Source organism: Leptodactylus fuscus, chromosome 5 (assembly GCF_031893055.1).
Source record: "Leptodactylus fuscus isolate aLepFus1 chromosome 5, aLepFus1.hap2, whole genome shotgun sequence".
NCBI classification, from domain to species: domain Eukaryota; kingdom Metazoa; phylum Chordata; class Amphibia; order Anura; family Leptodactylidae; genus Leptodactylus; species Leptodactylus fuscus.
This window is the reverse complement of record NC_134269.1, coordinates 171152343-171179354: the sequence shown is the minus strand read 5'-3', so window position 1 is coordinate 171179354 and position 27012 is coordinate 171152343. Positions and strand designations below refer to the sequence as shown.

Below are 27012 nucleotides of genomic sequence, written 5' to 3'. Positions count from 1 at the left end.
CTCTCCAATACATCCCCTCACAACACGCAACTACAGAAAGGAAGCCGCAAAACAAATAAACGTGGCTTCTACTCGTGCTTCACACAGCCACCAGCAGATGGCACTACACTGAGTACTCGTCGCTCTCCCACAGCGCGCATCTTGTCCTTCCTCTACCGGAAATCGTCGGCAACTGTAACCCGGAAGCTGTCGTGATTGATGTGTTCGTCAGCCAATGGCAGGCGGAGTTTGCTAGTCAGGTGGTTTGTCTGTATGTGGGTGGAGAACTTGTGAGGTTGTCGGCTGTTCCTGTAATGGCGGAACGCGGGGACTCCGATGCCGAGCGATACAATAACGACATTAGGTAAATAGTTCTGGGCTATTTGTTATGGGATGTGCTTATCTGCGGCTTGCGGTATTTCACATGCGTGTAGTATTCGGCGGGGTGCGGTTTATTGGCCGTGCACATGTGTGTACTGTAGCTGAGGAGTGGGAGACATCTGACCTGGGCTGTGGAGAGAGCGCACAAACCGCCCGCTGCTGAGGCTCTATATGTGATCTGCACAAGTGCCTAGCTGGGTTGCGGTTTTTGTGCATGTGTGTGTTTTGCCTCCTATTACAGATCGCTGCTTATACGGCAGTGACGTGCTGCATGTTCACACCAGTTTCTGTCATGGTTGGATGACTTTTATATTGCCTTGATGTAACATAATGGTAATATTGTCAGACATCATCACATGCCCTGCAGGTCACATCCGGTGCCCTATTGGTAAATCTGCGTACCTTAGGTCTCCAAATGTATCTGGTCACCACAGATGTGCAGATTATCTCGTCATCCTCAGCCAGATCCAAGAGAATTAGTGAAAATTTACGTCCCTTGGAATTTTCCTACTGACAACCATTACATAGATCTCATAGTGTGATGAACATGGTGGCTGTACTGAGATGAACGCTGATCATTGCTTTTTGTAGAAACTCATATACTGCTTTCATAGGAATCTCCGGTGCCAACCTCTGGCTGCCAAGTATTACTTCCCTTTACAGAACCGGATATTTATGAGCTATCCACAGGACCAGTAATAAGGCTAGGGCTAGACTGTGACTGTCGCTATTGCCTTGTGACTCCTTCACTAATGTGACATGTAAATGAATGGAACTACATTGATACCCTTGGGGTGCTGCCACTTCTATTAACAAAAAAGAAAATAAAAAAGAACAGTCTCAATGTGACTCAAAGTCATTTACATTAGTAGCAGGGCGAACAGTTCTCTTTAGTTATATAAGGGGTTTGGGGCAACACCAGCCAATAGTACAGAGCTGCCTGGTAATGAGGAGAATGACTGCGGCAATATTGGCGCCTGTGTGCTCCCCCTCCATTCAATATATATGAGGCTGATGCAGGTGTATATTATAAAGAACAATGTACCCCCAACTGTGACTTGTATAAATACATGGACTCAACCTGTCGCCTCATTCTTTTATGTGGTGTCCCATGTACAGCTGATGTTCTTAAGGCCCGTTCACACGGAGAAAATGCGCACGTATTTTGGCAAAATACACTTGTAAAAATAAGACTGCCATTGACTTCAATGGCATTTTTTTTTACACGTGTATAAAAACTCGTCAAAATACACGTGTAAAATGTCATTGAAGTCAATGGGAGTCTTAATTTTACACGTGTATTTTGCCAAAATACACGCGCGTTTACTCCGTGTGAACAGTAGAGGGCATTATTCCATCTACAAGTACATTGTCAAAATGACTAACGCCAAGTTCGCATCAGTCTGTATCCATTGTCATTTACTGTAATGTGATAACACAGATCGAGAACGATGGTCCAATGAATACCAATCACAACACTGTTCAATGCGTAGGGGCCATGCTTTATAATATAGTCTATTCACATGAATGGGACTGAACTGCAAACAGGCCACGTGACGAATGTAATGCCAGTGGGCTTGTGAAGTGGAAGGAGTATTTATTTGAGCAGCTGATCCATTGGGTTCCTGAGTATTGGACCCCACCTGATCAAGTATTTATCATCTTTCTATATTGTAGGATATCAGTATTTAACTCCCAGTAGCACCTTTAGTTCTAAAAATTGATGATCATAAAAGAAGCCTGTTAAATTCACTCTGGTCCTCTGTTAGCTTCTGTTTACTTGGCTGCAGAGTCTGTCTTTCTGACTCCACAGTCCTGACGCTGTAGTTCTAGAAGCAGGCAGCAGTAACACTAGCAAGGGTGAACCGCACTTAGAGCGTCCAGACGCACAAGCATCAGGTCAGGAAATGAGCAAAACAATAGCAAACAAACTGAACCATTTCTTTCGCTGACCTGATGTCATTGCTCTGGACGTTCTCAGTGCCGTTAACCCTTGCTAGTGTTCCCTCTACCTGCTTCTTCCCAGTCCAATCTCTGCTAGTGTTAATTCTACCTCCTACTTGTATACAGCTCTGGCATGGGGTCTGCCTAGTGACTACATTGTCTGCTGCTTATCCATTCATACCTGACTCAGGACTGCACATTACATAGTTATGGAATGAAGGGGATGAATCAGGGTTGTGTGTGGAATGAAGACCTGCAGGCTGCAGCAGTCCCATCTAAGTAAAGTAGAGGGTCTTGGCTGCAGCAGCCTTGTGTAAAATAGATTTTACACAGGACAGTTGCAGCCAGGGGCCTAGACCCCGGGCCTGCACATTTTAATTCAACACTGCTGCATCCTCTTCATTGCATTCACATGTAAGGGGTAAAGAGGGCACAATAGTCTGCTGCAAGGGATAGAGATGCATGCCATTTTAACAAATTAAAAGATGTAGCATGGTGGTTTTGGGGTTTTTTACCTCCAAAAATGGAGGGTTTTAAAGGGTGCCTGTCACCAGGGTTTAAGCATATTAAACCAGCAACACAAATCGTCCAGGCTTACCTGAATGTAGCGCCTTTTTTGACATGACAATTCATGGCTCCGTTGCTGAGTGATTCCTTTTTTTCACAACATGCAAATGAGCAATCTGGAGCACTGAGGGCGGCTCCATTGCTCCAAGTTGTTACATCACTGTTTTAGTAAACTGAGGAGAACACAAGGCCACATGAAATTTCATCATAACTCACTGGCCCTGTCACTCAAAGAAGGGGGTGTGGGGTAGAAGGGCGTATTAGACCAGCGTGGGGCATAGCAGCTTGGAACAATGGAGCTGCCCTCCGTGGTCCAGATTATTTGCATATTGTGAAGTAAATGAATATCTAAGGCTAGGTTCAAACCTGTGCCTGTTTCAGTTTGGGGACTCTGTTCCCCATTTCGATTGAAAAATGTGGAGAGAAAAGTCCTGCAGCATCTTTCATATATTGCACGGGACACAATGTACTTCATCATTCTTTAACCAAAAAAAAACAAAAAAACATTTGGCATGCTGTACAAAAAAAAAAAAAGGTTGTCTACCCCTGTTCTAGAAGCTAATACTATCAGTGGTAGGGTCTGAAACACTCCACCAATCCAATCTGATATTGATGGCCTATCCTAAAGATAGATTATCTGAATCTTAATTCTGAAAAAAAAAAAAAAAAAATGTTATTGATCTGACATTCTTTCTTTCTTTTTTTTTTTTTTTTTTTTTTTTGGTAAAAATTAATTTGCTGCCCCCCTGTTAAAAATCTGCATTACTACATCAAGAGTGAAGAAATCTTTTACTCCAGACTTTGGTCTTACCGGCGGTGTTGTTTGCACATGTCTCTACACTAGTGCTGTGGGTTAAAAAAAAAACTAACAAAAAAAACACTTATATGCCATGATTGAAAATTTTTGAAAAAAATGGATATGTTGAAAAAAAAAAAACTTTGAATTTTCAAATATGGGTCTTTACCTGCATAATTTTTTTGTGTCCCTTAAAATCAGATAAATATTTAAACGCCTCCTTCTTTCTAAATACCAAAGTTAAAGTGTGAAATTCTGAATTAACAATGTTAATGTTATTCTTATATTTCTTATTATTAATTTTGTCTTCAGGATGGCGCAGCAGCAGCAACAGCCAACACTGCGATTTCGTGGCCCCACGCCACCGCCTGCTGCTGTGTTGAGGGGTCCTCCGCCACTGTTGCGTCCACCACCTCCATTTGGAATGATGCGAGGGCCTCCACCACCTCCACGTCCCCCATTTGGCAGACCTCCCTTTGACCCAAATATGCCACCGATTCCACCACCAAGTGGCATTCCTCCTCCCTTAGGTCCTCCACATCTTCAGGTAAACACAGTTAACCTCTTCCAGTTTTTCCATAGTACGTTCATTTCAAGATAATATTTGTGAACTGATTTCTTAAGTTACTTCCACTTCATTGTCAGCTGCGTTTTGTTACGTAGCCAAGGAGCTTCGCCATTTTCACACAGTAAATTCTGGTGACCGTAGCTTTCTAAATTCTTTTGTCCGGACAGTTGATATTTGAGCATGTTTACTTCACAGTAGATGAAAACACATCAAAATGGATTTATTATATTCATTTATGTGGCACCAACATATTCTACGATGCCCTACACAGGCTAGAACATCAATCCCCGTCACAATCTAAATTTCAAGTTAACTATCCATTTAGTGTTTTTGGAGTCTGACATTAAAGATCTTTTTTTTGGACAAAACACTAGAGTAACTAAACTTTCGGACAACTTTTTTTTAAAGGAAGATTGTGAGCCCCATATAGGAATCACAATGTACTTTTTTTTTTTTTCCCCCCTATCAGTATGTCTTTGTAGAATGGGAGGAAATCCAGGCAAACACGGGAAAACATACAAACTCCTGGTGGGATTCGAACCTGGGACTCCAGCGCTGCAAGGCTGCAGTGCTAACCACTGAGTCACCGTGTTGCCCCCACTTTTGATTTTCTGACAGTTTGTGTCAATAACATTTTGTAATATAATTTTATTAACAAATTTTGTCTCCTTTCTGTGAAATCCTGCATCTCTGTATTCTTTCCCTGGATTCTGTATTTAGAGCTATTTCTGCCTCTCTTTGAGTAACGGTGTATGGAGTATGGGGCTGTGTAACATGCCAATAAAATGAGGGCAGGGTCACTTCAAGCAGTTATCTTAGACGTTATAAAACAAAGACATTTGCTGAAATATAACTTTGAAGTGACCCTCCTCCACCACCATCATTTTCTCAACATTTTACACCACCCCATCCTCTAAGCCCAAGGTCCGTGGGTAACCAGCGCTTGTATGGACCTAGCTTTAATCAAAAGAACTATTTGTAACATTTTCATATTTCATTTACTCAGCGACCTCCCTTCATGCCCCCACATATTGGAAGTATGCCACCTCCTGGAATGCTTTTCCCGCCTGGGATGCCACCTGTGTCTTCACCTGCCACCGTATCTAATCCCAGTCCAAACACTGCTCCTTCACAAGCTCCAACTTTGCCTCCAAATGAGGAAATCTGGGTAGAGAACAAGACTCCGGATGGAAAGGTTAGTTGGCTACTTGTACTTTTTTCTCTACTCTGAGTGGTGAGCACAAGCCTGTTTTCTGTGGTAAAAGGACACGATGTGCAAATAGAATACACCTTACTGCTACATAATCTAGTATTTGTATCAGATGGTGAAGGGTAGGGAAATTTGCAGATAGCCCTAAAATTGCTGTATGTTTCATGCTATATTTTTTACTATAATATATAGTGTGTATTTAATTTTTTTTTTTTCTTAGGCTTATTTCTACAATGCTCGTACCCGGGAATCTGCATGGACTAAGCCTGATGGTGTAAAAGTCATCCAGCAGTCAGAATTGACTTCGCTGATGGCAGCTCAAGTGCAGAATCAAGCTCAAGTAGTCCAGGCCCAGGTGGTTCAGGCTCAAGCAGCGCAAGTTCAGGGACAAGGTCAAGTGCAGACCCAGGCTACTCACGCGCAAGCCGTCTCAGGTGCCTCTCCTACTACAAGTAGTCCGTCATTGATGGTATCTTCACCTTCAGCTTCATCTAGTCAGTCTTCTACAACGAATACTAGCACATCGACTTCTATCTCCCAGGTTGTGCCTAGTAAGTATGACTCTACAGTTCTGGTTTCTTCTTCCAGGTGTTACATTTAATTTTTCCTACTACTTAGGCATTTATTAGTAGATAAACGCTCAGGACTTTAGGTATTTCATAAACTGTGCTCAAGAAAAAAAAGGTGCGCAGTCTGACTTATGCCCAATTCTGAATTATCTTATTAGGCCAGTCATCATGAAAACTAAAAGCATACTTATTGCACACACGTCATCACAATTGAAAACATTACAGTATTCTGCAAAATTGTATGCGACTCAATTGTAAAACTTACAATCCCTGATCTCCTGCTGCAACCACTGGCTGTGAAGGGAGGAGACTGAATTTCTAGCTATATAGATTCTCAATGAGTTTCATTGAATTATGTTTCTAATTCGCTTCTTGTGCCTTTATAGGTTCTTCTCCTGATCAATCCCAAAGTATTACTGTGACAACAACGTCCGCTGTCAGTGTCGCAGCTTCTCTGTCCTCAGTCTCTTCAGTGCAGACTCTTCCTCAGCAACTGTCCCAGACATTGCCACCAACTGTTCCTCATGCGTTGCCACAGCCCACTGCAGCAATTCCTGCTTTTCCTCCAGTTATGGTACCTCCATTTCGTGTTCCCCTTCCTGGCATGCCCATACCACTACCAGGTAACGTGCTGTATTCTCATTTATATTTGACGCGTGAGAAATCTGTAGTGTCCAAAATTAAAATAAAAAAGCTGAATAATACAAATAGAAATAGTGGTGATGTAGCTGATGGGGTTAATAAATATATGTAGAGAAAAGTGGATAGGTCATTATAAATGAGGTGAGTTCTCAACTAATTTGGAAAACTGAAAGGTTTTGTTAGAGTGGCATGAGGAAAACTAAGCAGAGTTCAATGCTGAACGCAGAGTTTAAGTTTCAGAGTGTTTGGTGTCATATGTATTCTATGCCAAGAAGATTATTGGTCACTTCTTTTAGTTTGTCTCAGTATACCATATACACCCTAAAAAGCAGTTGTAACTCGGTCTGTGTGTTGGCTGGATTTACTGTACTGAATATCAGGCCAGTAGAGGGACTCCTAACAGTATAGTTTATCTATACAAGACAGTATGTCCCTTGAGGAAGGGTCACACAAGATCTGGCTGTCTTACCCCTCATTCACATCTGCATTGGTATTCCGTCTGGGGGAGTCCGCATGGGGACCCTCTGAACGGAATACCGAACGCAACTGCAAGCACTGTGCAGTAAAAGCACGCGGACCCCATAGACTATGATGGAATCCGTGTGCTTGTCGTGCGTTGCCCACACGAATCATGCAGATAAGAAAATAGATTGTGAACTACTTTCCTGTCCGCATGATCCCTTCGGAGATCTGGTTGCAAGCACACAGACCCCATTATAGTCTATTGGGATCCGTGTGCTTTCACTGCACAGCGCTTGCAATTACGTTTGGTATTCCATTCGCGGGAAGGGGGGTTTTCCATGCAGACTCCCCCGGACGGAATACCAACACAGATGTGAACGAAGGGTAATACAGCAGAGGTAGTTCAGTAGTTAAAGTATAGCAGACCAATTCAGGGTTTTGTGGATAGCAGTTTGCTAATAGCTTATGAAGACTTTGCTTGGGCTGAGTACAAAGCAGATCAGAGGTAATAGTGAACTGAGTGAAATAATTTCAAGTTAGTTGCCATAAACGTGCCGGTGTCCAACCCATAGCATCTTACAGATATAGCACAATGGACGAAGTTTAGTCCGATTTCCATTCACATGCTGCATAAAAAAACCTGTAGCACAAAGTGACGTGTCGGTGAGCACTGAGGTGCCACAGTAAAAACTACCCGTATTTATGCTGGTTTTTCCAGTTAGCGCTCCGGAATGACCCTTCACACATTCAGTAACATTTTCAGTTCCTTGCAAGGGTAGTTACAAGTTTCTTAAAATACCTGTTTCAAATAGAATATTCTAATACTTTAAAAGGATTTGTACTTGTTCAAGGAATTCATGAATTGAAATACTCCTTTAAATATTTGGAATCCCCTTTCCCAATTGCAGCAGTTTCATGCAAACACGTACATGTTTGGTGTGTGTGCACATTTGTGTTTTGTGTCTTCAATGGTTACTGCTTGTGCGTTTTTTCCAAGGTTACAAATGAGTGGGGGCCTCTGTACAACGCCACTAAAATATGGATGTTGTATTAGACACGTGGCCTATAGCCTTCACTGTATTTGTCTATTGTATAATACGCAATTTCAGAATTGCCAAATATGTTGACTTTTTCCCCTTGAGGTTTTTTTTATGTAAGCTTTGCAGTGTCCAGCCCCAGTGCTAGCAGACAGTGATAGGCATGTTCACATCTGTTTGCATATCCATTTTACAGGTGTAGCAATGATGCAGATAGTAAGCTGCCCGTATGTAAAGACAGTGGCTACTACCAAAACCGGTAACTTTTAATAATGTTTTAGTTTGTTATTGTTTGGCATGGTAGTGAATGCTGATGTTCCTAATCCTGTTCTCTGACCCATGCCGCGTTTCTGCATCCACTCTCCCCACCCTACAGCACATCCGTAGAGTGACGTAGAATCCAGACACGCTTAGATATAGTAAATATGCTTTACCCGACTTGAAGCAGTCTTAAAGGTTTAACACACATTTTTGTTATTCCAGAACTGCTTCATTTATTTTCTAGATTTCGTTGTAAGTGTTGTGGCCTTTTCCTGCATGGTATGCGTGTTTGTGCTTTGTTGACTTAAAGTATAATTCCACTTTCTGAAAAGAATTAAAATCCAATACCATCCAGTGGCTATGTGGTTAAAATGACCCACATGCCCAGGCTATGAAACTTATAAGGTACAGATCTTGATGGGCTATTCTCAATTATTTCATTTAGAAAGTGGGCTTGACCTTAAGACAATGTCTTTTTTTTTATATATATATATATATATATATATATATATATATATATATATATATATATATATATATATATATATATATTGACACCATTGGAACCTTTTCTTTATCTGTACAATGCACTGAGGATTTGTTGTGTACTATAGTCTGTATTTTGTTCTGTCTTAGTGGTGTTTAGTGATGCAATGACATTGCTATAAATAAAAAACCAAAACCCTCAATTTAGCCAAAACGTTTCAGTAGTTTTACTTGAAGGGACACTATCGCTTTAAAGGGGGTTGTACCACTATAGACATTTATTACCTATCCTGCATTGTGTACTCTACACACCACTTTCCTCAGAGGGGGCAGGGTGGGCTGGTTCCATCGGCCCTTTCAGAATTAGTATTGTAAATAATGCCAGAGATCTAAGGAGCCCTCATAGACCCTGGAGAATGCTCCTAATGTCTGCTGAGGTGTGCACCCTGTCATAAGATAGGTGCAGGGAGTATCAAGACGGGTGGCAACGCCACACTTGCTAAATCACCCCCAGTGTGTTTTATTTTCCAATAGTTGTAGATGTATCGAAACCATGAAACTATTTGACAAAGAGGCTAGCCATAGTCTTTAACCCTTTCACTGCCAGGACCGTTTTCGACACTGTCGACAAACACAAACCTAAATTTTAATTAACATTGAAAAAAAAATCCTATCATTCTGTAAGAATGTCACGCAGCAATTTACAGACATTTGCGCCATCATACATAAATATTTTGTTTTTAATACATGAAAATCAGATTTTGGACAAAAAGGGGTGACCTGGGCAGTGCCTTACATACATGAAATGTATTAAAACCTGTGTCTGCGCACATATCTTTACATAATCACTGGACTAAATAGGACTAGATAGGTACCTGCCCATCTCACCCCTTTAGAAGGGGCAAACAGTTCTTCCTGATAGTGTGTCAGGGGGAACATATCTTGCCCTGATCTGCAAGAAAGATAATACGGTGTTCTCCCCTACCACTAACTGCTTTCTTCCTGACATCACTGGCTGCTTTTCCTTCCTTTATAGATCTGCACATCCTGGAAATAACGTTTTTCATGGTTCTTCCTGACTTCACACTCTTCTTGAGCCTGAGAAAGCTGAGTGTTAGTTGGTCTTTAAGATCTAAATTCTAGCCTTAATATTTTATCCTTGGCCAACATTTACAAATGACAGGTATATCCTTGGCAGTGAAGGGTTTAAAGGTGTTTTAAAAAAAATATGACATAGATTATAAAATATAAAAATAAATAGTGACCTGTTTAATCACATTGTGATCCAGTGCTGGTACCCAGCGACCCCCTGCTGGTCTTTGTCTGCATAGCAGTACCAAAGTTCATCCTACAATACACACTAAAGACTGATTTGATGGTGTCCCTTTTAATAGCTGTTTTGCGCTGTTGGGGGAAAAAAAAAGTCCCTTCAAAAATTACCAATGTCTCTGCATACTATATGTTTATTTAGTCATCTAACACCTTCAATAATAATGTCTAAGAAAAGAAGAAATCTATTTTTATCTAAATCTGAAGTCTGCTACACAATATTATCTTGCCTAAACTTTCAAAAATGTTTGTAGGTGTCTTGCCAGGAATTGCTCCTCCAATTGTTCCAATGATTCATCCTCAAGTGGCCCTCGCTGCTTCTCCTGCTACATTAGCAGGAGCAACAATAGTGTCAGAGTGGTCTGAATATAAAACCGCTGACGGCAAAACGTACTACTATAATAACCGCACTTTGGAGTCCACGTGGGACAAACCTCAGGAACTGAAAGAGAAGGGTAAGCGTGTCCATTACATCTCTAATCAGATTTCTTTGCCTATTAAAGGGAGCCTGTCACCAGAACCCATCATATAAACCCAGCCCTGCAGATAGATAGGTTAGGATGGCACAAATGAAATGGTGCCTCTGTTTATGTGATATTGCTGTTTATATCAATTAAAGAGGACCTTTCATGAATTTGGGCACATGCGATGTTACATACCACTGGAAAGCCGACAGTGCGCTGAATTCAGCAGTATATAGAACTGCCTGTGCCCCGAACCATGAAAGGTCCTCTTTAAGAAATGAAATAAAGGTATGGGCATGGACTATATTTCTATATACTCCCAAGTTATGCTCTGGTTCACCTGCCAAAGTTGAGTTTCTTCAATCCTTACCTGCTCTGATAGGTCTATGGGCTTAGTAATAGTATTTGCAGAACCAAACTAAATACGTTTAGAGACACTTCAGGAAAATGAATAGGTTAAGATGGTGGATTTGCTTGCTCAGAAGTTTCTGTGACTGTCCCATGCATTGGAATGGGGCTTGCAGAAATCCATGTGCCTATTGCTAAAAACTTCCTGGGGTCTGAACGCTCTGGTTAGTCAGACTGCCCATGCACATTAGATTTATGTCTGCTATGAAAATACCACAAATGTTCATATAAGGGGGCAGATGTTAGTGTGCAGGAGAGATCAGCCATTTTGGATATTTTTGCTCAGCCCTAAATATCAATGTTTGGCATGATTGGTCGCTTTTAGGCTAAGTTCACACATGAATTACGTGTGGCGAAATTTGGTCCGGAAAAAAAACGCTTCCTAATTAGAAAGCTTGTTTTGGACCTTGAGGCAGTTTTTGGAGCATTTTCTGGAGCGGTTTTTGGCTAAAAAAAAAAAAACGCTTCAGAAAACACCGGGTGGTTTATTTTCTGCCTGGCAGTGAAAAGACCTTAAAAAATTGTTGCGGTTTTTGCCAAAAACTGCACCAAAACCATGACTCGTTTTTTGGCAAAAAACCGTGACGCGGTTTCCACCTCCCATTCACTTTTATTGCCTTCCTGAGGTGGAATCCGCCTCAAGAAAGGTCATGTGGCTTCTTTTTTTCACTACTGGCAACATGCTAGCGGTCTCCATAAACCACCTTTGTGAGGAGATGGATTATGATGTGGATTCCGCGCCATAATCTGCCCCCTCTGTGCCCGTGTGAACGGGCCCTTAGCCAGTCATCAGCCACCTTGCCTTCTTTAGTTTAGTTATGGCTGCCGGTGGGATCTCTTACGTGGTGAATCAGATAGCAGCATCCGAAGTCTGTGTGGTCGGTTTTAGTCTTTGTTAGTTTCTAGTTGTGTATATGATCAATTGTTGCAAAACTATATTAAGAAAATGTCATCCGTTTACTCCATGTCCCAAATCTTCCTGTAGATAAGGAAGTGGAGAAACTTAAAGAGCCTATTAAGACGGAACCAGCTGTGGAAGAGCCCCAGCCAATGGAGGCTGAGGAAGAAGTGCCAAAGGAAGAACCTCCCAAGGAAATAAAGGAGGTAAAGCCTACAACCAAGTCATTTGGTACTGTGCTTTTTTTAATACATTTTTGGTGGGGTTAGGGTGTGTTTCCTGCATGGAGTATATATATTGTAGCGTTCTGTGATCTTTGTGTGCAGTCATCTCTCTACGTTCTTACCACACTTTCACCGCTACTTTACGGTCTAAATATTCTTACATACTTAAAGTTCATAGAACCACAGTCTTGTTTTACTAGGGATGATGTGGACATTGAAAACTTGAATCAACTTTTGTGTAGTTTAGGGGTTTTTGCAACCCAAATCCAGGCTATAAAATACAGAATTTTTGTTGAACCCAAACAACCCGTACAATACAGTGAAAACAGTATTTACATATAGTGATTGTAAGCTAGTTTAAAAGGGTTTTCCCATGACAAACGTTTACGGCATAGCCACAAGATATGCCATAAATGTCTGATAGATGCGGGTCCCACCTCTGGAACCTGCAATATCATGATAACTCTTATGACTCTAAAGTACAAATGGCAACTTCTTTCTCGGAGATCAAGCAAGAGCATGAAGAACTGGTTCTGTCTGTAATGGACGAATTGAATATTGAATGTTGCCAGTAGGGGCTGTGCTCCTGCTCTAAAGTGAACGCCGACACTGCCAGGCTGTCCAAACATCTCTGTGATGTGACAATGGTAACCCCCAGTTGTCAAACTATTCAAAAATGGATAATGGAGTTCTGAGAAATTGTGCGCTTGATTTATTTCGTAATCTTTTAGGATTTACTAACATGGATATAAAATGTAAAGATTGAGAGCCTCAGTAGTCAATACCTTTTTTTAATGGCTAACAAAAAATGATGACAGATTGCAAGCTTTCAAGACTACACTGGTCCCTTCATCAGGCATGATATAACACAATATCTGAAGGCAAGCACATTTATACTGGAATACAGTGTTTGGTGCACAATTGATGGAAAGCAGTACATGCATATAAACAGATAAGTTAAAATGTATATATCAGTTTACAGGAAGGATCTCTGAGTCTATTGTCTCTTTGGTTAGTGATGTGTCTAGTTGTTGTAAAAGAACATAAAACCATGTGACAGGTTTAACTCCCTTCCCCCCCCCCCCCCCCCCCCCCGTTGGAGTGCGTCAAATGTCATCATTAGTTTATATTCTCACACCCTTCTATCTTTTTTGCTTTTGAAGTTTCCTCTTAAAACCGGGATCTTCATGTCATTGATGATATTATGATTTTGATTGCAGAGATACAAAGTACAAAGATAGATATATTTTTTCTTATATAACATGGATATGTCAGGATCAGATTGTCAAGGCTTATTAAGAAGTCTCCATCAGTACATTTACATTTTGCATCTTTTCCTTGTACACCATATGTCATGTGTTTCTTGTGCGTGGAGACTGAATCTCTTTGTAAATGTATATGGACTGGAATTATTGGAGACCATAGACTATAGTCACCATGGGAATTAACTGGACCAACACTCCACAAAATGAAGTTATCTTGAATAAATTTCCCTGGTCACTTTCTTGGAGTGATTGGCCACCTAAATATAGGTCCATCATCCTGTATTGGTTAATGTTTTGATATACCTTGCAAGGGATACCTCTAATTCATTAAAGAGCTACTACTGAATTCACGTGAAAGTCAATCTGTATCAAACTATCTGACTCATTATACAATATTTAAAAATTGTATATCGTAATTAAAAATAATCTTTTTTTTTAAGTGGGAGTGTATTGCTGTGCAAAGGTGAGGTCTCGCTCTGCAGCTCAGATTCATCAGTCTCACTTCCCTGTTCTGCATAAATGCCTCCTCTTTCTCTCACATAATCTACTCCCTATAGCCCCCCCTACTGTCACAGGCAGGTCGCCATGCATTAGTTACCGTCCTCAGGAAGGACCTGTGGTTATATCACCCACGCAGTTGTAAAGACCATGTGTGTCATTTTACCAATCTTTGCACTGCCATGTCCAATGAACTTAAAGTGTACCTAAACTTTTGAACAACTTTTTTTTTAATGTAGATTGTGAGCCCCATCACAATGTACATTTTATTTTCTTTCTCCTATCAGTATGTCTTTGTAGAATGGGAGGAAAATTCACACAAACACAGGGACAACATACAAACTCCTTGCAGATGTTGTTCCTGGTGGTATTCGAACCCAGGACTCCAGCGCTGCAAGGCTGCAGTGCTAACCACTGTCACCGTGTTGTCCCAACTTTTGATTTTTGTGGCAGTATTTGTGACATTACTGTTATAAAATACTTTATTAACAGATTTTGTCTCCTTTGCTATGCTATATTGCTTTTTTTGTACCTACCGTATTCTTTTATTTTTTTGTTTATATCTTGCTAGCTGAAATCTGTACACCATTTCTCACTAGGAGTACGGATGGGTGGGCTCCTGTATATATGTGTGTGTGGTGGTGGGGGGAGCACTTCAGAATTACATATCAGGTATTATAAAATGTAGAACAGTGGTCCTGGTTTCATATGAAAGATTAAATGAATCTTCAGTTCCACCTATATATGCAGCTGCTGCCGATCCTAGCTGGAGCTGTGTTTTCTACTGATGATATCTCTGGAAATCTTACTGGTAGAACTGCAATGCACTAGGAGAAGAGCAACGAAAAAACCTTGGTTTCTGTCACAGTGTCAGTCATTTTCCCAGGTAGAATAGCCCAGTGTGCTGCACTTTATCTAGATATTAATCTCTAGTGTGGGAGGACTGTGTGGTCACAGGTAGTGTATACTACACTTAAAAGAGCGCTCCGACCCCAAATTGAATTTTCATGCTGATGACCTGTTTGTTTCTGACACTTCAACCCAACACAGATTATCTGTTATAGCAGTCACAGGTTTGCGGAAGCTGCTAGTGGACGGGCGGCGCATGTCAGTGTATTGGTCATGTTTAGAGATGAGTGAGTAGTATTCGATCGAATACCTCGCTGCCATAGGAATGCGTGTAAGCGGCCGAACACCAAGGGGTTAAGCACATTGAATATTCACTACGCTTAACCTGTTGGTGATCGGCTGCTTACACGCATTCCTATGGCAGCGAGGTATTCGATAGAATACTACTCGCTCATCTCTAGTCATGTTTATTGTCAGCATTACGGTAAATGCTTCTACCAGCAATTTGTACAGCATTCCTATAATTTTACATGGACATGTGATATCTTTACCACCTTAAGATGTGCAATTATTTCTCTAATAAGTCACCTTGACTCTGATGTATGTTCCTACAACTTTATCAATGCAATATTATCTTATTTATCAGGAGCCAAAAGAAGAAGAAATGACAGAGGAGGAAAAAGCTGCCCAAAAAGCCCGGCCAGTGGCTACAACACCAATTCCTGGCACCCCATGGTACTTATGCCCCAAAGCCTGTTTTCTTGCCAATGTTTGCAGGGACATTTGTGTTAGTCCTGGATTTTACATCTATACAGGCAAGGGCTTTCATTTTGTTACATTATATGCTTGTGTTTGGTAAGAAACTTGTTTTATCTGCTGGGTGATACGTTTCCTCAGACACAGAGATCGGAGTTCTCCTGATATTACTACAAATATTTATTTTTTTTAAAAAAAAAAACAACTTTTTTTCTACTGACGTACTAGTTTTTACAGCATTTTGCTTACAAGGGTTTTTTTTTTTTTTTTTTTTTTTTGTATGAAAGAAGCAGTGGCTGTGCTACCTGCCAGTGGTCCTATCAGTATCATTGTGCACACACTGCCTCCTTTCTATGGTCAGATGAGAAAGATCAGTAGTGTTGTGGAAATCTCTCTGCTCACATTTAGTCCTCTATTAGTCAGGAGTATTGCCCTATGAGGAGATGGGCAGAGATTTAAAGAAGCACTCCAGTGACTCTTTTTTTCCCCCTTTCATTATGTACCCCAAGTCCCCAATATACATATATATAATTCACCTTGTACTAGTATTAGGGCCCCTTCACACGGAGGATACGCTGGCTGATTTTGAACGTATAAACGTTCCGAATCAGTGGCGTTTTAAACAGGTCCCATTGCTTTCTATAGGAGCCGGCATACGTGTGCTCCCCATAGAAATGAATGGGCTTATTTTTTCCATTCATTTCTATGGGGAGCGCGCGTATGTCCTCCCATAGAAAGCAGTGGGACCTGTTTTAAACGCTGCTGATTCGGAACGTTTACACGTTCAAAATCAGCCAGCGTATCCTCCGTGTGAAGGGGCCCTTACTTTATTTAGTTGCTTTCCATCTGAAAATTCTCATGTTTTTCTCATGCTTTTCACGTGATGTGACTTTCTCTGCGCTCGACACAGCATCACACGGGCAGCGACAGGACTGTTCTCTGCTTCTAGCGGACATTGTGATTATGCTTTTCCCTTCACATTCTCCTAAGTCATCTCTAAGTCCGGGAGGCTGAGTTTTTGAGCTTTTTCTTTACAACTACGAGATAGGAGACGTCTTATAATGTTAAACTTCTAAGTTTGTGCCCCCTGTATACAGAGCCTTGGTGTAGTCCATCCAGTTGAATTATACAGGAAGGTCTGGGAGGGCGGACCCCCTTGAAGAACAGAAAGGAATGTTATTGTCAGGGAGCACATCATGAGATCCCATAAACACAGCCCTGCTTCACTGCTCCATATTTTTGCAGTTGGTGAATGGAAAGCTGTCTTGATCTATGCCAGCTGATGCCAATGTGCGGTGCCTATGGAAATGCAGTGCTATAAGCAAGTGGTATATTATAGGGCAGAGGAAGCTGAGCAGATTGGAATATAGATTTAGGGAAAAAGATTTACTATCACTTGAATTGTATTCATTTTTTTTTTGCCATTCTGAGTTCTGTAGCCATTTTGGGAGGTCTGCTCTGTGGTTGTCAGCCTTCCCTATATGTGAAGTCAGAGATGACAGTCAGTCACATGGCTACAACACTGTGGAAATGGCAACTTAGAACATTTTGATAAAAACACTCCATTAGTCTGTTCAGCTTCTCCTGCTCTATATTATGCTATGTGCAGATTGGACTGTATATTCATTGCGACAGGTTCCCTTTTAAGTGCATCACAGTGATCTGTATGAGCTCTTAATATATATGGACATACATAAGCTCTGTTTTTTTTTTTTGTTTTTTTCCTGGTGTCCCCTTCCCATACAAAAATCTGCAGCATATGTTATTAAAAGGAAGGAAAAAGAGCATTTTTTGGCCTCTATCGATGTAATGGGATTTTATGGATCTATGTAAAGTATGTGCCGGAAGCTTTTCCGATGCATATGGTAAACATACATGGACTGTAAAAACCTAAAAGGATTCCCTAATTAAGAGAAAGTATGTAATGGGTGTGGCAGACACCAGCTTGAATCAAACACATGGTTCTTGTACATGTACTCCAGTCAGTCATATGGTTAGTTGTGTAGTGGCGGTATGTATTGCAGTACTTTACCATCAGTCATGCAATTCTGTAATGTATCTGACTGCTGTTATGCTTCCGTGTCCGAGCTATGAGCCACTCCTGGGTGTTAGACTTGACTGTTGATTTTCCATCTTTTATGTGTTATTGTTAATATATTACTTTTCTGTCTTTAGGTGTGTGGTGTGGACAGGCGACGAGCGAGTCTTTTTCTACAATCCCACGACACGTCTCTCTATGTGGGACAGGCCAGAAGATCTCATTGGAAGAGCCGATGTTGACAAAATCATTCAGGAGCCTCCACATAAGAGAGGGTTAGAAGACGACAAAAAATATTGTGAGTTCACAAGTCGGAGAAAATGGATTTCTTTTTAAACGTTGACTTCATCCAGAATAACTATTTCTTACAGTTTACTTTACCCACGATCCTTGTGCATGAATTGTAAAAAGGGATCCAGATTATTTCGTTTTAGAAAATGTATGGCAAAGGAGTATGGGAGAATGTGAAAAACATGCTATATTGCAGAAAATGGCACGAGCTTTAGGAAATGTTCACTATGTTACAGCTATACATTGACCACATTTCAGAAGGAAGCTGTAGCCCACTGTATAGGAAAGTTCCACCTTGAATGGATGTCTATGGCTACAGTAGTCATATGCTTCAGGAGCTTACACACCATATGTTGTGTTTCAGGTTATACTTTGTACCTCAAGTTATACAGAAACAAACACAACAGTTTTTGGTGGGGTTTTTTTTTAGTGCAAAAGTAACCTGTTAATATTTCTTTGGCAGTCAAAGACGACCACGACTCAACAGAAGATGCGAATGATGATGAACCCATAAAGGCAAAAAAGAGAAAGTAAGTTGCATAGATGGAAAGCAACATCTAGTTTATGCCTGGATCTTAATATTCCAAGCAGCTGCTAGATGACATGTGACAATTTGTGTGGTTAGAGTCATGGTTAAGTGTTTCATAGGTTCACGGTCTGTCCATACTATGTAAATGTGTCCTTCTTTATTGGCTCTTGACTAGAGATGTTCCGAAATGAATGGCAGATTTTTTTATTTTTTTTTAAAAGACCATTTTCATTGCTCATAATACCTGACAGAGTAACTCTCAAGATTTTTATTTAGTTTTTATTTTTGGCAGTTGACCTTCTCCTGCAGCTCACCTCAGGATATGTCCAGCTAAGAGCCAACATCAGAATAGACACTTTTGTATGTACACAGTCCAGTTACATTAATGTGACCGCCTGTCAAAATCCAGAATAACCACCTTTGGCAGAGCGGACTGCTGCGAGATGTGCAGGAAGAGAGGGGATGTTGTGATGATGATCACTGGGATGTTGAGCCATGCCGACTCCAGTGCCGTGGCCAGCTACGCTAGGTTACGCGGCTGAGCATCCATGGCGCGAACAACCCAATCAAGGTAGTCCCACAGATTCTTGATTGGGTTCAAGTCCAGGGAATTTGCTGGCCAAGGGAGTACAGTAAGCTCATCCTGGTGCTCCTCGAACTATGCACATACACTGTGAGCTTTATGACACATCGCATTGTCCTGCTGGTAGATGCCATCATCCTGAGGAAAAACAATTTGCATGTAGGGGTGAACATGGGCCGCAAGGATAGATGCATACTTGTGTTGATCCATCATGCCTTCCACCATGATGAGTGCACCCAGATGGCTGATGACACGTGCCTTCTGCGATTGGGTATTTAATGTTGACGTCAAAAGTAGGCGCTGGTCACATTAACATGACTGGACTGTGTATAAAATGACCTGTTGTAGACCGTTGAAAGCGAAATGCAGATCTCTTTTGATTGTAAATAAGTCACCAAAAAGGGTTTGTGCAGTATTCATCATATTGTTATGCATGCTAGAAGCAAAAAGTGAAAGCCATTTCAGATTATCACTTACTGCTGTGTTAATAACTTCTATATAGGGGAAAAATCTCAAAGACCTAGCAGACCTCATATATTTCTATGTTCTTAATGCACATGTGCTAGGTTTTGGAAGTGCACTATATGGGTATTGGGTCCCAACTCCTAATCCTTGATTGCATTTGGGTGTTGCATTCAGCCCTATTGCCTCATGTGTTTTTAATACCTTTTATAAGTAACACATTTCTACTATGCCAGGAAAGAAGAGTCTTTCAACTGAATGGTTCTCGCCATACAGGTGAAATTTATAGTAAGAAGTGCTGGGCATTGCTGTAAATAATAACAACTTACAATTCTTCAGTAAAAAGCACAGTGCAAACCCAACCTTACAAATGTATGTAGAAAACATGGGTCATTCTAAAGAGTTCACTGAATTCCGTCCTTGTACTGGAATAGTATAGTCACTGTAAAAACAATGTCAATACATGAATACTGAAACTGTTAATTTACTTACCTGTCCTGGGTTAGTGGAGCCGATTGTCCTGGGGGTAGTGGCCACATCACGACTCCAGGTTATATGATCTGAGTGCCTCCAGTATTGCTCTGCCCCCTCTCTCACCAATATCACAGGTATTTATGACATGGGGGTCACGATGTGGTCGAAACCCCCATTCCATTGATTGTAATTACCTGGGACAGGTAAGTAAATTAACAGTCACTGAACAACCCCTTTAAGAGTTTTAGCAAATGTAAAATTAGGGCATTAAACAAAGTTCTAAAAGTGGCCGAAGCCAGTGTATGTCTATATTAGATGTCTTTGTTCTGATGGTTTTCTTTACTTGTGTCAGCTCTCTTGTATGAATGTAAACGTGTATACATTTTTCTTTTTTTAGGAAAGAAGAGACAGAGTCTGACAAAGAGACAGCTATGGAGGCTGAAATTAAAGCTGCTCGTGAGCGAGCCATTGTCCCACTGGATGCTCGAATGAAACAGTTTAGAGATATGTTGCTGGAGAGAGGGGTTAGAAAATCATCTTTTGAGATGTATATAAATCTTTTCTGATTTTTGCACAAGAGTCACTAAATCCTCAGTAACAGGGTTTTTTCCCCATGGTAACTAGTTCCTTTCTTATCTTTAAAGTTATAGCATACTGCTAGGATTTGCCCCCCGATCAATGTAGATCTGATCTCTGAGGGTTTAAAGAGGACCTTTCATGTCCTCAGAGATGAATTCAGTGCACTGTAAGCTTTCTGGGTAAGCGCCCTGGTGCTGGAGATATCAGTGCCTGATTTGTTTTGGCACTGATAGCTCTCCACTGTCAGAAAGGTGAGCCTTACAGCCTAGCGTCATCACTGTGAAGAAAGCCCCCTGACAAGTATTCTTCCTTAGACTTGTACTGTCGGGGAGAGTAAGGATGGGGGAGCGTTCCTCACAATCCAGTGATGGCACTAGGCCAAAAGGGCCGCCATTCTGACAGTGGAGAGATATGGGTGCCGAAACGAACAGCATTGATATCTCCAGCACCAGGGCGAATACCAGGAAAGCTGACAGTGCACTGAATTCAGCGCACTGTCCGTTTTTTTTAGTGATATGTAATATTACACATCTGTGAGAACATGAAAGGTCAACTTTTACCTTTGTGAACATGAAGAGGCCATTATGCTGGTTTTGACCTTATTTCCCTGCACAGTTCTGCTCCATGTCAACTGCTATGTAAGGAACTACAGCATAGCTTTGTTCCTACACAGAGGCGGGCTATGAGCAACCACGGTGCAGAGGAAACTTAGAACAGGATACACACTAAATCAGTACCAAGACTTGTCTGTTCTCAAGATTAGTAGCGGTCCTAAATGAATAGTATCCCTCCGATCAGATATTATCCCTCCAATCACTGATAATATACTGATGCGGTCAGAGTCGCGTTTATGACTAAATGATCAATAATCCTGGGTAACTGTCGTCGTCCTAATTAATTAGGCTGAGTGCCAGGCGGTAAAGAAGTCACAGCACTCTGTGTTGGTATTCGTTCTTCTCTCAGCTAAGGAATGTTTGCTGATGTACTTTTTATTAAAAACACGGGGGTTAAATAGTAGCAGAGAAAGGAAGAGAGATAACAACAATATAAGTTTTCATATTCATTACTGATTAGTATGGCACAGTTCAATCAAACAGAAAAAGTTTAAGCAGTTCCATATATAGCCATTTACTCCCGATCCAGCATGGTAACCTTGGGGAGCTGTCTTGTGGCAGCAAGCCAAGCATTTGTTTTTCTTGCAGCCATCCTGGATGCAGGTGCCATCTTATCATATACCATTATACCAGTTTCAAGCATAAGGAACTATATCTAGCATTCAGCTTTTAAGAATAACAATGTTTTTCATACATTACATGATTATAACCTTCACAATACTAGCAGTATGCTTTTACTTTACAAGTTGGGAATAACTCTTTAAATTGGGTATTGTCATCTATTTCAATATTGTTTCTCACAAAGTTATAGTAAGAATTTCTGCATGTGTCTATTATAACAGGTCAATATTTTTTTCATTCGCACTGTTTAAGCCACTGAACTTTGTACATTTTATTGCAAAATCTCTGTAAAGTTTTCCGCTGTTAGGATATGCAGTTGATATGTGCGTTTTTGTAAATGCGGTGGTCCCTAAGGTTTCAGATTTCGCAACTTAAGGTGCCCATTCACCTTCAATAGCTGTCTGCCGAATCTTTGCTTGGGCAACTGCTGTTCTCATTGACTATCCCATATAAGTGTAGGCTCTGTGCGGTTAAAGGAGTTTTCCAAGGCTTTTATTTTATTATTTTATATTGCTGCTAATGGGCCAATAAACATAGCAAACAAGTACTCTCCTCAGGACTCTGTCTCCAGTGGCCGCATATCCATTTGTTTGATTCCCTGGCTGTTTCTGGTCACCACCTCAGGAAATCCTAGACCTGAGTAGTCACATCTTCACAAATGGTCCATCACAACAGCCACGTGCCATTTGTGAAGAGGTCACTGCTGAGGCCTGTGATTGGCTGCACAAATGGGACGTTACTGGTGACGTCAGCTAGGTTTCCTGTATACCGAAGAACAGATAATAAAAATAAAGAAATAAAAGTCTCAGAACACCCCTTTATATCTGGATTTGTTTTCAGTGGGAAGAGTAATATAAGCTTCTACACATTTGGCAATGGCGTATCTTTAGGAACCAAGTAGAATGGAACCTGTTGAAATCAAGAAAGCCAAATCCTTCTTTGCCTGAATTCTGTCATCCAGAGTCAGGACAACCCCATGCACATGAATGAGACTGTTGGCAAATCCTGCTGAATTGGTTCAGAAAACTTTTGTCTATTGTATGACGGCTTTTACAATATTTTTTCCGGGGCCACAGGAAGTGCCCACCTGTGGTGAATGGGATTTGCTAGCAGGTCTGTAGTCATTGATGGAATCAAATGATAGTCAGAAAAATTGGATTTCTTCTTTCTATTTTTGATCTGAAATATTCATGCCCCAAATGTGCTTTATGGGAGCCTAAATGAATGAGAAAGAAATGTCATTTCTGATTGTTATAGTTTCTATATCCGTGTGCACTGCTCAATATATCATATGCTATGAGGAAAGTATTGTATATACTATACACAGAACTGTACACTTGGCTGCCCATGCCTGTATAGTTTATACTGTGATCTTCACATCTATATACATAGAGCATGTGCAATATATTACATGGGTTAAGACTGAGCAATTAGATAATAACAAACCAAAATTCAGTGGCCTATAAATAGAGGGCGTGGCATGTAGAAGGGGAGGGTCCTAAGTCGTTCGTTAGTTGTAATGGGGAAAAATAAGTTCAATCAAACGTGGTTTTGACCTAGCCCTAAGTTACCCCATTTTAGCCCTATGTTGGATCGAATTCCATCGAATAAAAGCCATTGTAATGTTAATATGTTAAGGTTTAGGCCGACTTCTCTAGTTAGACAATACTCTCTGGTTAGGTAAGACATCTAGTTAAAGGAAAACTCTCTAGTTTAAATATTAATGAAAAACGTCATCTAAAATAATTGGTTTTCCATTTAGAAAGCGTTTGACATATGTTTGTAGTGCAAATGTTCTTTTACAACTTCTCGGCAAAAGTGACCTGCAATGAATAGACTGGCATTGCTTGCATTTTGGGCATTGAAAGGGTTATGTGTCTCCAACCTTCACGAGACACATTATACATCTTCAAGGGTTGCTTTTGAAGTGCCTTCTAAATGTCACTCAGTAGTGGCTATTTTAATGAGTTATTAGCTCCGTGCTGCCTCCGTATAATTATGACAAAATGTCTAAAGCCAATTAGTCTTGGAAACGCGCCCTGCTCGCCCCCCACTGGCCATCATTTATTAGTGATGAAACGTGGGCTTCTGCTCTGTCCTCCTTTCAACCTATATACTATAGGCGTACATACAAAACCTTCTTTCTGAGCCCCTAAGATTTTCCCGCTGTAATAAGCAAGCCTAATTCTCTGGTTCTCTTGTGTTCTCTCTTTGTCAAGGTATCAGCATTTTCTACTTGGGAAAAGGAGCTCCACAAGATTGTATTTGACCCACGCTATTTACTCCTCAATCCCAAAGAACGGAAACAGGTAAAAGCAGCACATGGCAGATCCTATACCTAAAGCGCTTCATGTTGTGGTTTGACATAAGTGTCCTGTCAACAGGAATAGTCTCAAAGTTGGGTGACGGAACCTTTTCTCAGGTTATATATGAAAGCAAAGTTTCTGTTTTGACCCTCACTGTGAAATGTGCCAAATGGTCAACACAGTAGCTGTAAGATCTCATTCAAAGGGTTTCTATCATTAGAAACCCTTTTTACAGTAAATACATGTAGGAAAGACTATTCTTCTCTTACCTTTATTATTCTGATCCGCACTGCAGTTCCTTAGAAATATCTTCTTTATGTAAATGAGTTTTCTTGCAGCACTTGGGGTGTCTCCATCGCTCAAACAGCATGAAAACCCTCCAGCAATGGCCTGTCCTCTACACCACCTCCGCCAACTTCTTGCTTGATCCTCTTCTTCATGTTCGTCTGCCATTTTCCTGTGGCCTCTCCTGTTCGGCCCACAGGAAAATGGCCGACGGACATGCACAGTTGGACCCAGAGAAGAGGATCGCGTGAAAAGAAGGCAGAGAAGAAGACAGAGGCGGCGCAGGAGAGTTTTCATGCAGCAATGGGGATGCCCCCAGTGCTGTTTGAGCTCAGGGGAACACCCCCAGTGCTGCGAGAGAACTCATTTACATAAAGAAGAAGAGATATTTCTAAGGAATGGCAGTGCGGATCAGAATAATAAGGTAAGAGAAGAATAGTCTTTCTTAAGGCTATTCGTACATGTATTTACTATAAAAAGGGTTTCTAATGATGGAGCCTCTTTAAAATAAGAATGAAGGGTCACCCAAAACCCGCTCCAAATCCACTTGAAATCAACTTCCATTCATCTCAGTGGGAGGCAGACACTGGATTTTTCAGCTATAGGGCGAAAAAAAAAAACATCAATCTTTAGGCAGAGGACTCCCATTGAAATGGATAGGAAGTGGAACAATACCTGGCTGATGCAAAGTTTGCAAATTCAGCAGTGGATTTTTAGAAATCCTGCCATGTGAACGAACGCTAGAATATTCTTTGCAGAGGACTTGGATGAGTTCTGATTCACAAAGATAAATGAGTATTTTTGTAGCCCCACGCCTTTGCAGTTATTACCGTTTGACATTTATTGACCGTATTAATCTACAGCCTTGCGCTTCCTGCCATTTGTGTCTCTATAGGTGTTTGATCAGTATGTCAAAACCAGGGCAGAGGAGGAAAGGAGGGAAAAGAAAAACAAGATTATGCAATCAAAGGAAGACTTCAAAAAAATGATGGAGGAGGCCAAGATCAATCCAAGGTTTGTCCCCATTTCTAGTCACTTTCGGCACATAAATTAAAAACCACAAATACACGAGGCAAAATTAGTTTTTTAAAAAAAAATTTTTTTTAGTCCCCTTAATTTAAAGCATATTTGCCATTTTTTAACATAAAAGCTCTAAATAGTCAAAATGTGACTGTATACTTTTAGGTGAGGCCTCACTTTGTGGAAATGCAGATTTTTTTGTTGCAGATTTTGCTGTGGTTTTTCTGAGCCAAATCCAAAAATGGCTACAAAAGGAATTTAGAAATCTATAGTAAGTACTTCTACCTTCTGTTAAATCCACTCTGCAAAATCTCCAACAATAAAAGCTGTGTTTCTGCAATGTGGGGCCCTCAGCCTTGCTGAGCTACTTCTGTGAAAATACTAAGAGACTTCAAGTTCACTGGACATTCTGAACATCCTGCACCAATAGTATACTAAGGCTTCATGACCAAGCCTGCATTTTACTGGGTCTCCCCAAATCCTTTCCCCCCTAAATCTGAGACTGAACAATACTGTGGCAAACAGACGCAGAGAAAATAAGTAAGTAAATTGGGTAATGTTGAATTGTTTTTATTCCTCCCCCCTTCCTCATACACAGAGACTTGAATGTTACGCAGCTGCACCATAAAGCTCTACTCTCCCCCAGTATAACCATAGCAGGGAGTGATGAGACTGGGGTTTGCAAATCTGTTAATTGTTGAGGGCTAGATCAGAATTAAGCTATTAGCAAGCAAAGCTAAACTTTAGTTTGGTCCACCAGTCGTATCACAAATTGATTTCTTGATACAGTTTTTGAGCCAAACAGGAGAGTATTAAAAAAAAAAAAATAAAAAAAAAAAAAAAAAAAAATAATGGCCCGCCTTCTCCCCTGTTTTGCATGCATTGTTGTTTTGCATGAATTAAAGGGGTTTTCCCATCTCACTGTTTCAGCTTTGCCTGCTGTCTCTTCTTCTCACTTCCTGTATTTCTACCCCACTCCTAGATTGCTGAACAGGGCACTATGAAGCATCACAATAATATGCGCATGCCTGTAGAGAATGGACTCGGTGTTATCTGTGTGTTTACATAGAGGGATAATAGGCTTTATCAGTAAACTGCAATTAGCTGAACTGATTGTCCCGCCGTGAGTGAGGTCACTTGTCCTATCACACAGGTCTGGTGTCTTGAAAATGGTGTGTAAATAATGGGAGGAATAAGTTCACATAGCAGGAAATCAAAGCAGCACTTCTAAATTAATATATTGAGGAAATGTCTTCAGTTTACATAAGCTACCAGTATAAATAGGATCCTTGAGATGGAAATACCCCTTAAGATATGGATATGGTCTCACTCATCAGAAACCATGAGACTGAGACGTGGCTGATACCTGTTGGTCTTCTAAGGGCATCTATGTGGGACAGTGCCCTTAACAAATGTTAATAGGTGCTTCACTGACACAAAATGCAGACAAATAGACAATCTCCAACTGCATGGGTCAGGTGAATGCAGCAGAATCGGATAGCACGGTTCTATGTGGCAGGTGTTGTGAGCTTACTCTGGCGAGAGAGATGAAGCTGATGCTGTCAGTGACAGCTTAGAGATGCATGTATTCACCACCAGGTGGAAGCACAGAGCTGC

General features: G+C 40.9%; 1 protein-coding gene across 3 annotated transcripts in view; it reads left to right on the top strand.

Moving 5' to 3' along the window:
- Positions 1-254: 254 nt before the first annotated feature.
- TCERG1 (transcription elongation regulator 1) overlaps positions 255-27012 on the top strand; it is a 38093-nt gene continuing 11335 nt past the window's right edge. Inside the window, exons 1-14 of one of the 3 annotated variants that reach the window (XM_075274743.1) lie at positions 255-343; positions 3980-4214; positions 5242-5430; positions 5666-5996; positions 6401-6637; positions 8352-8414; positions 10486-10686; positions 12089-12207; positions 15484-15572; positions 17769-17929; positions 18386-18452; positions 20368-20494; positions 24004-24093; positions 25271-25389. In XM_075274743.1, the coding sequence (XP_075130844.1) occupies positions 294-343; positions 3980-4214; positions 5242-5430; positions 5666-5996; positions 6401-6637; positions 8352-8414; positions 10486-10686; positions 12089-12207; positions 15484-15572; positions 17769-17929; positions 18386-18452; positions 20368-20494; positions 24004-24093; positions 25271-25389 (2078 nt within the window). In that variant the 5' untranslated portion in view covers positions 255-293. Of the gene's footprint in view, positions 351-3979; positions 4215-5241; positions 5431-5665; positions 5997-6400; positions 6638-8351; positions 8415-10485; positions 10687-12088; positions 12208-15483; positions 15573-17768; positions 17930-18385; positions 18453-20367; positions 20495-24003; positions 24094-25270; positions 25390-27012 lie in introns of all 3 variants that reach the window. The other 2 variants (XM_075274745.1, XM_075274744.1) reach the window with 2 other exon arrangements.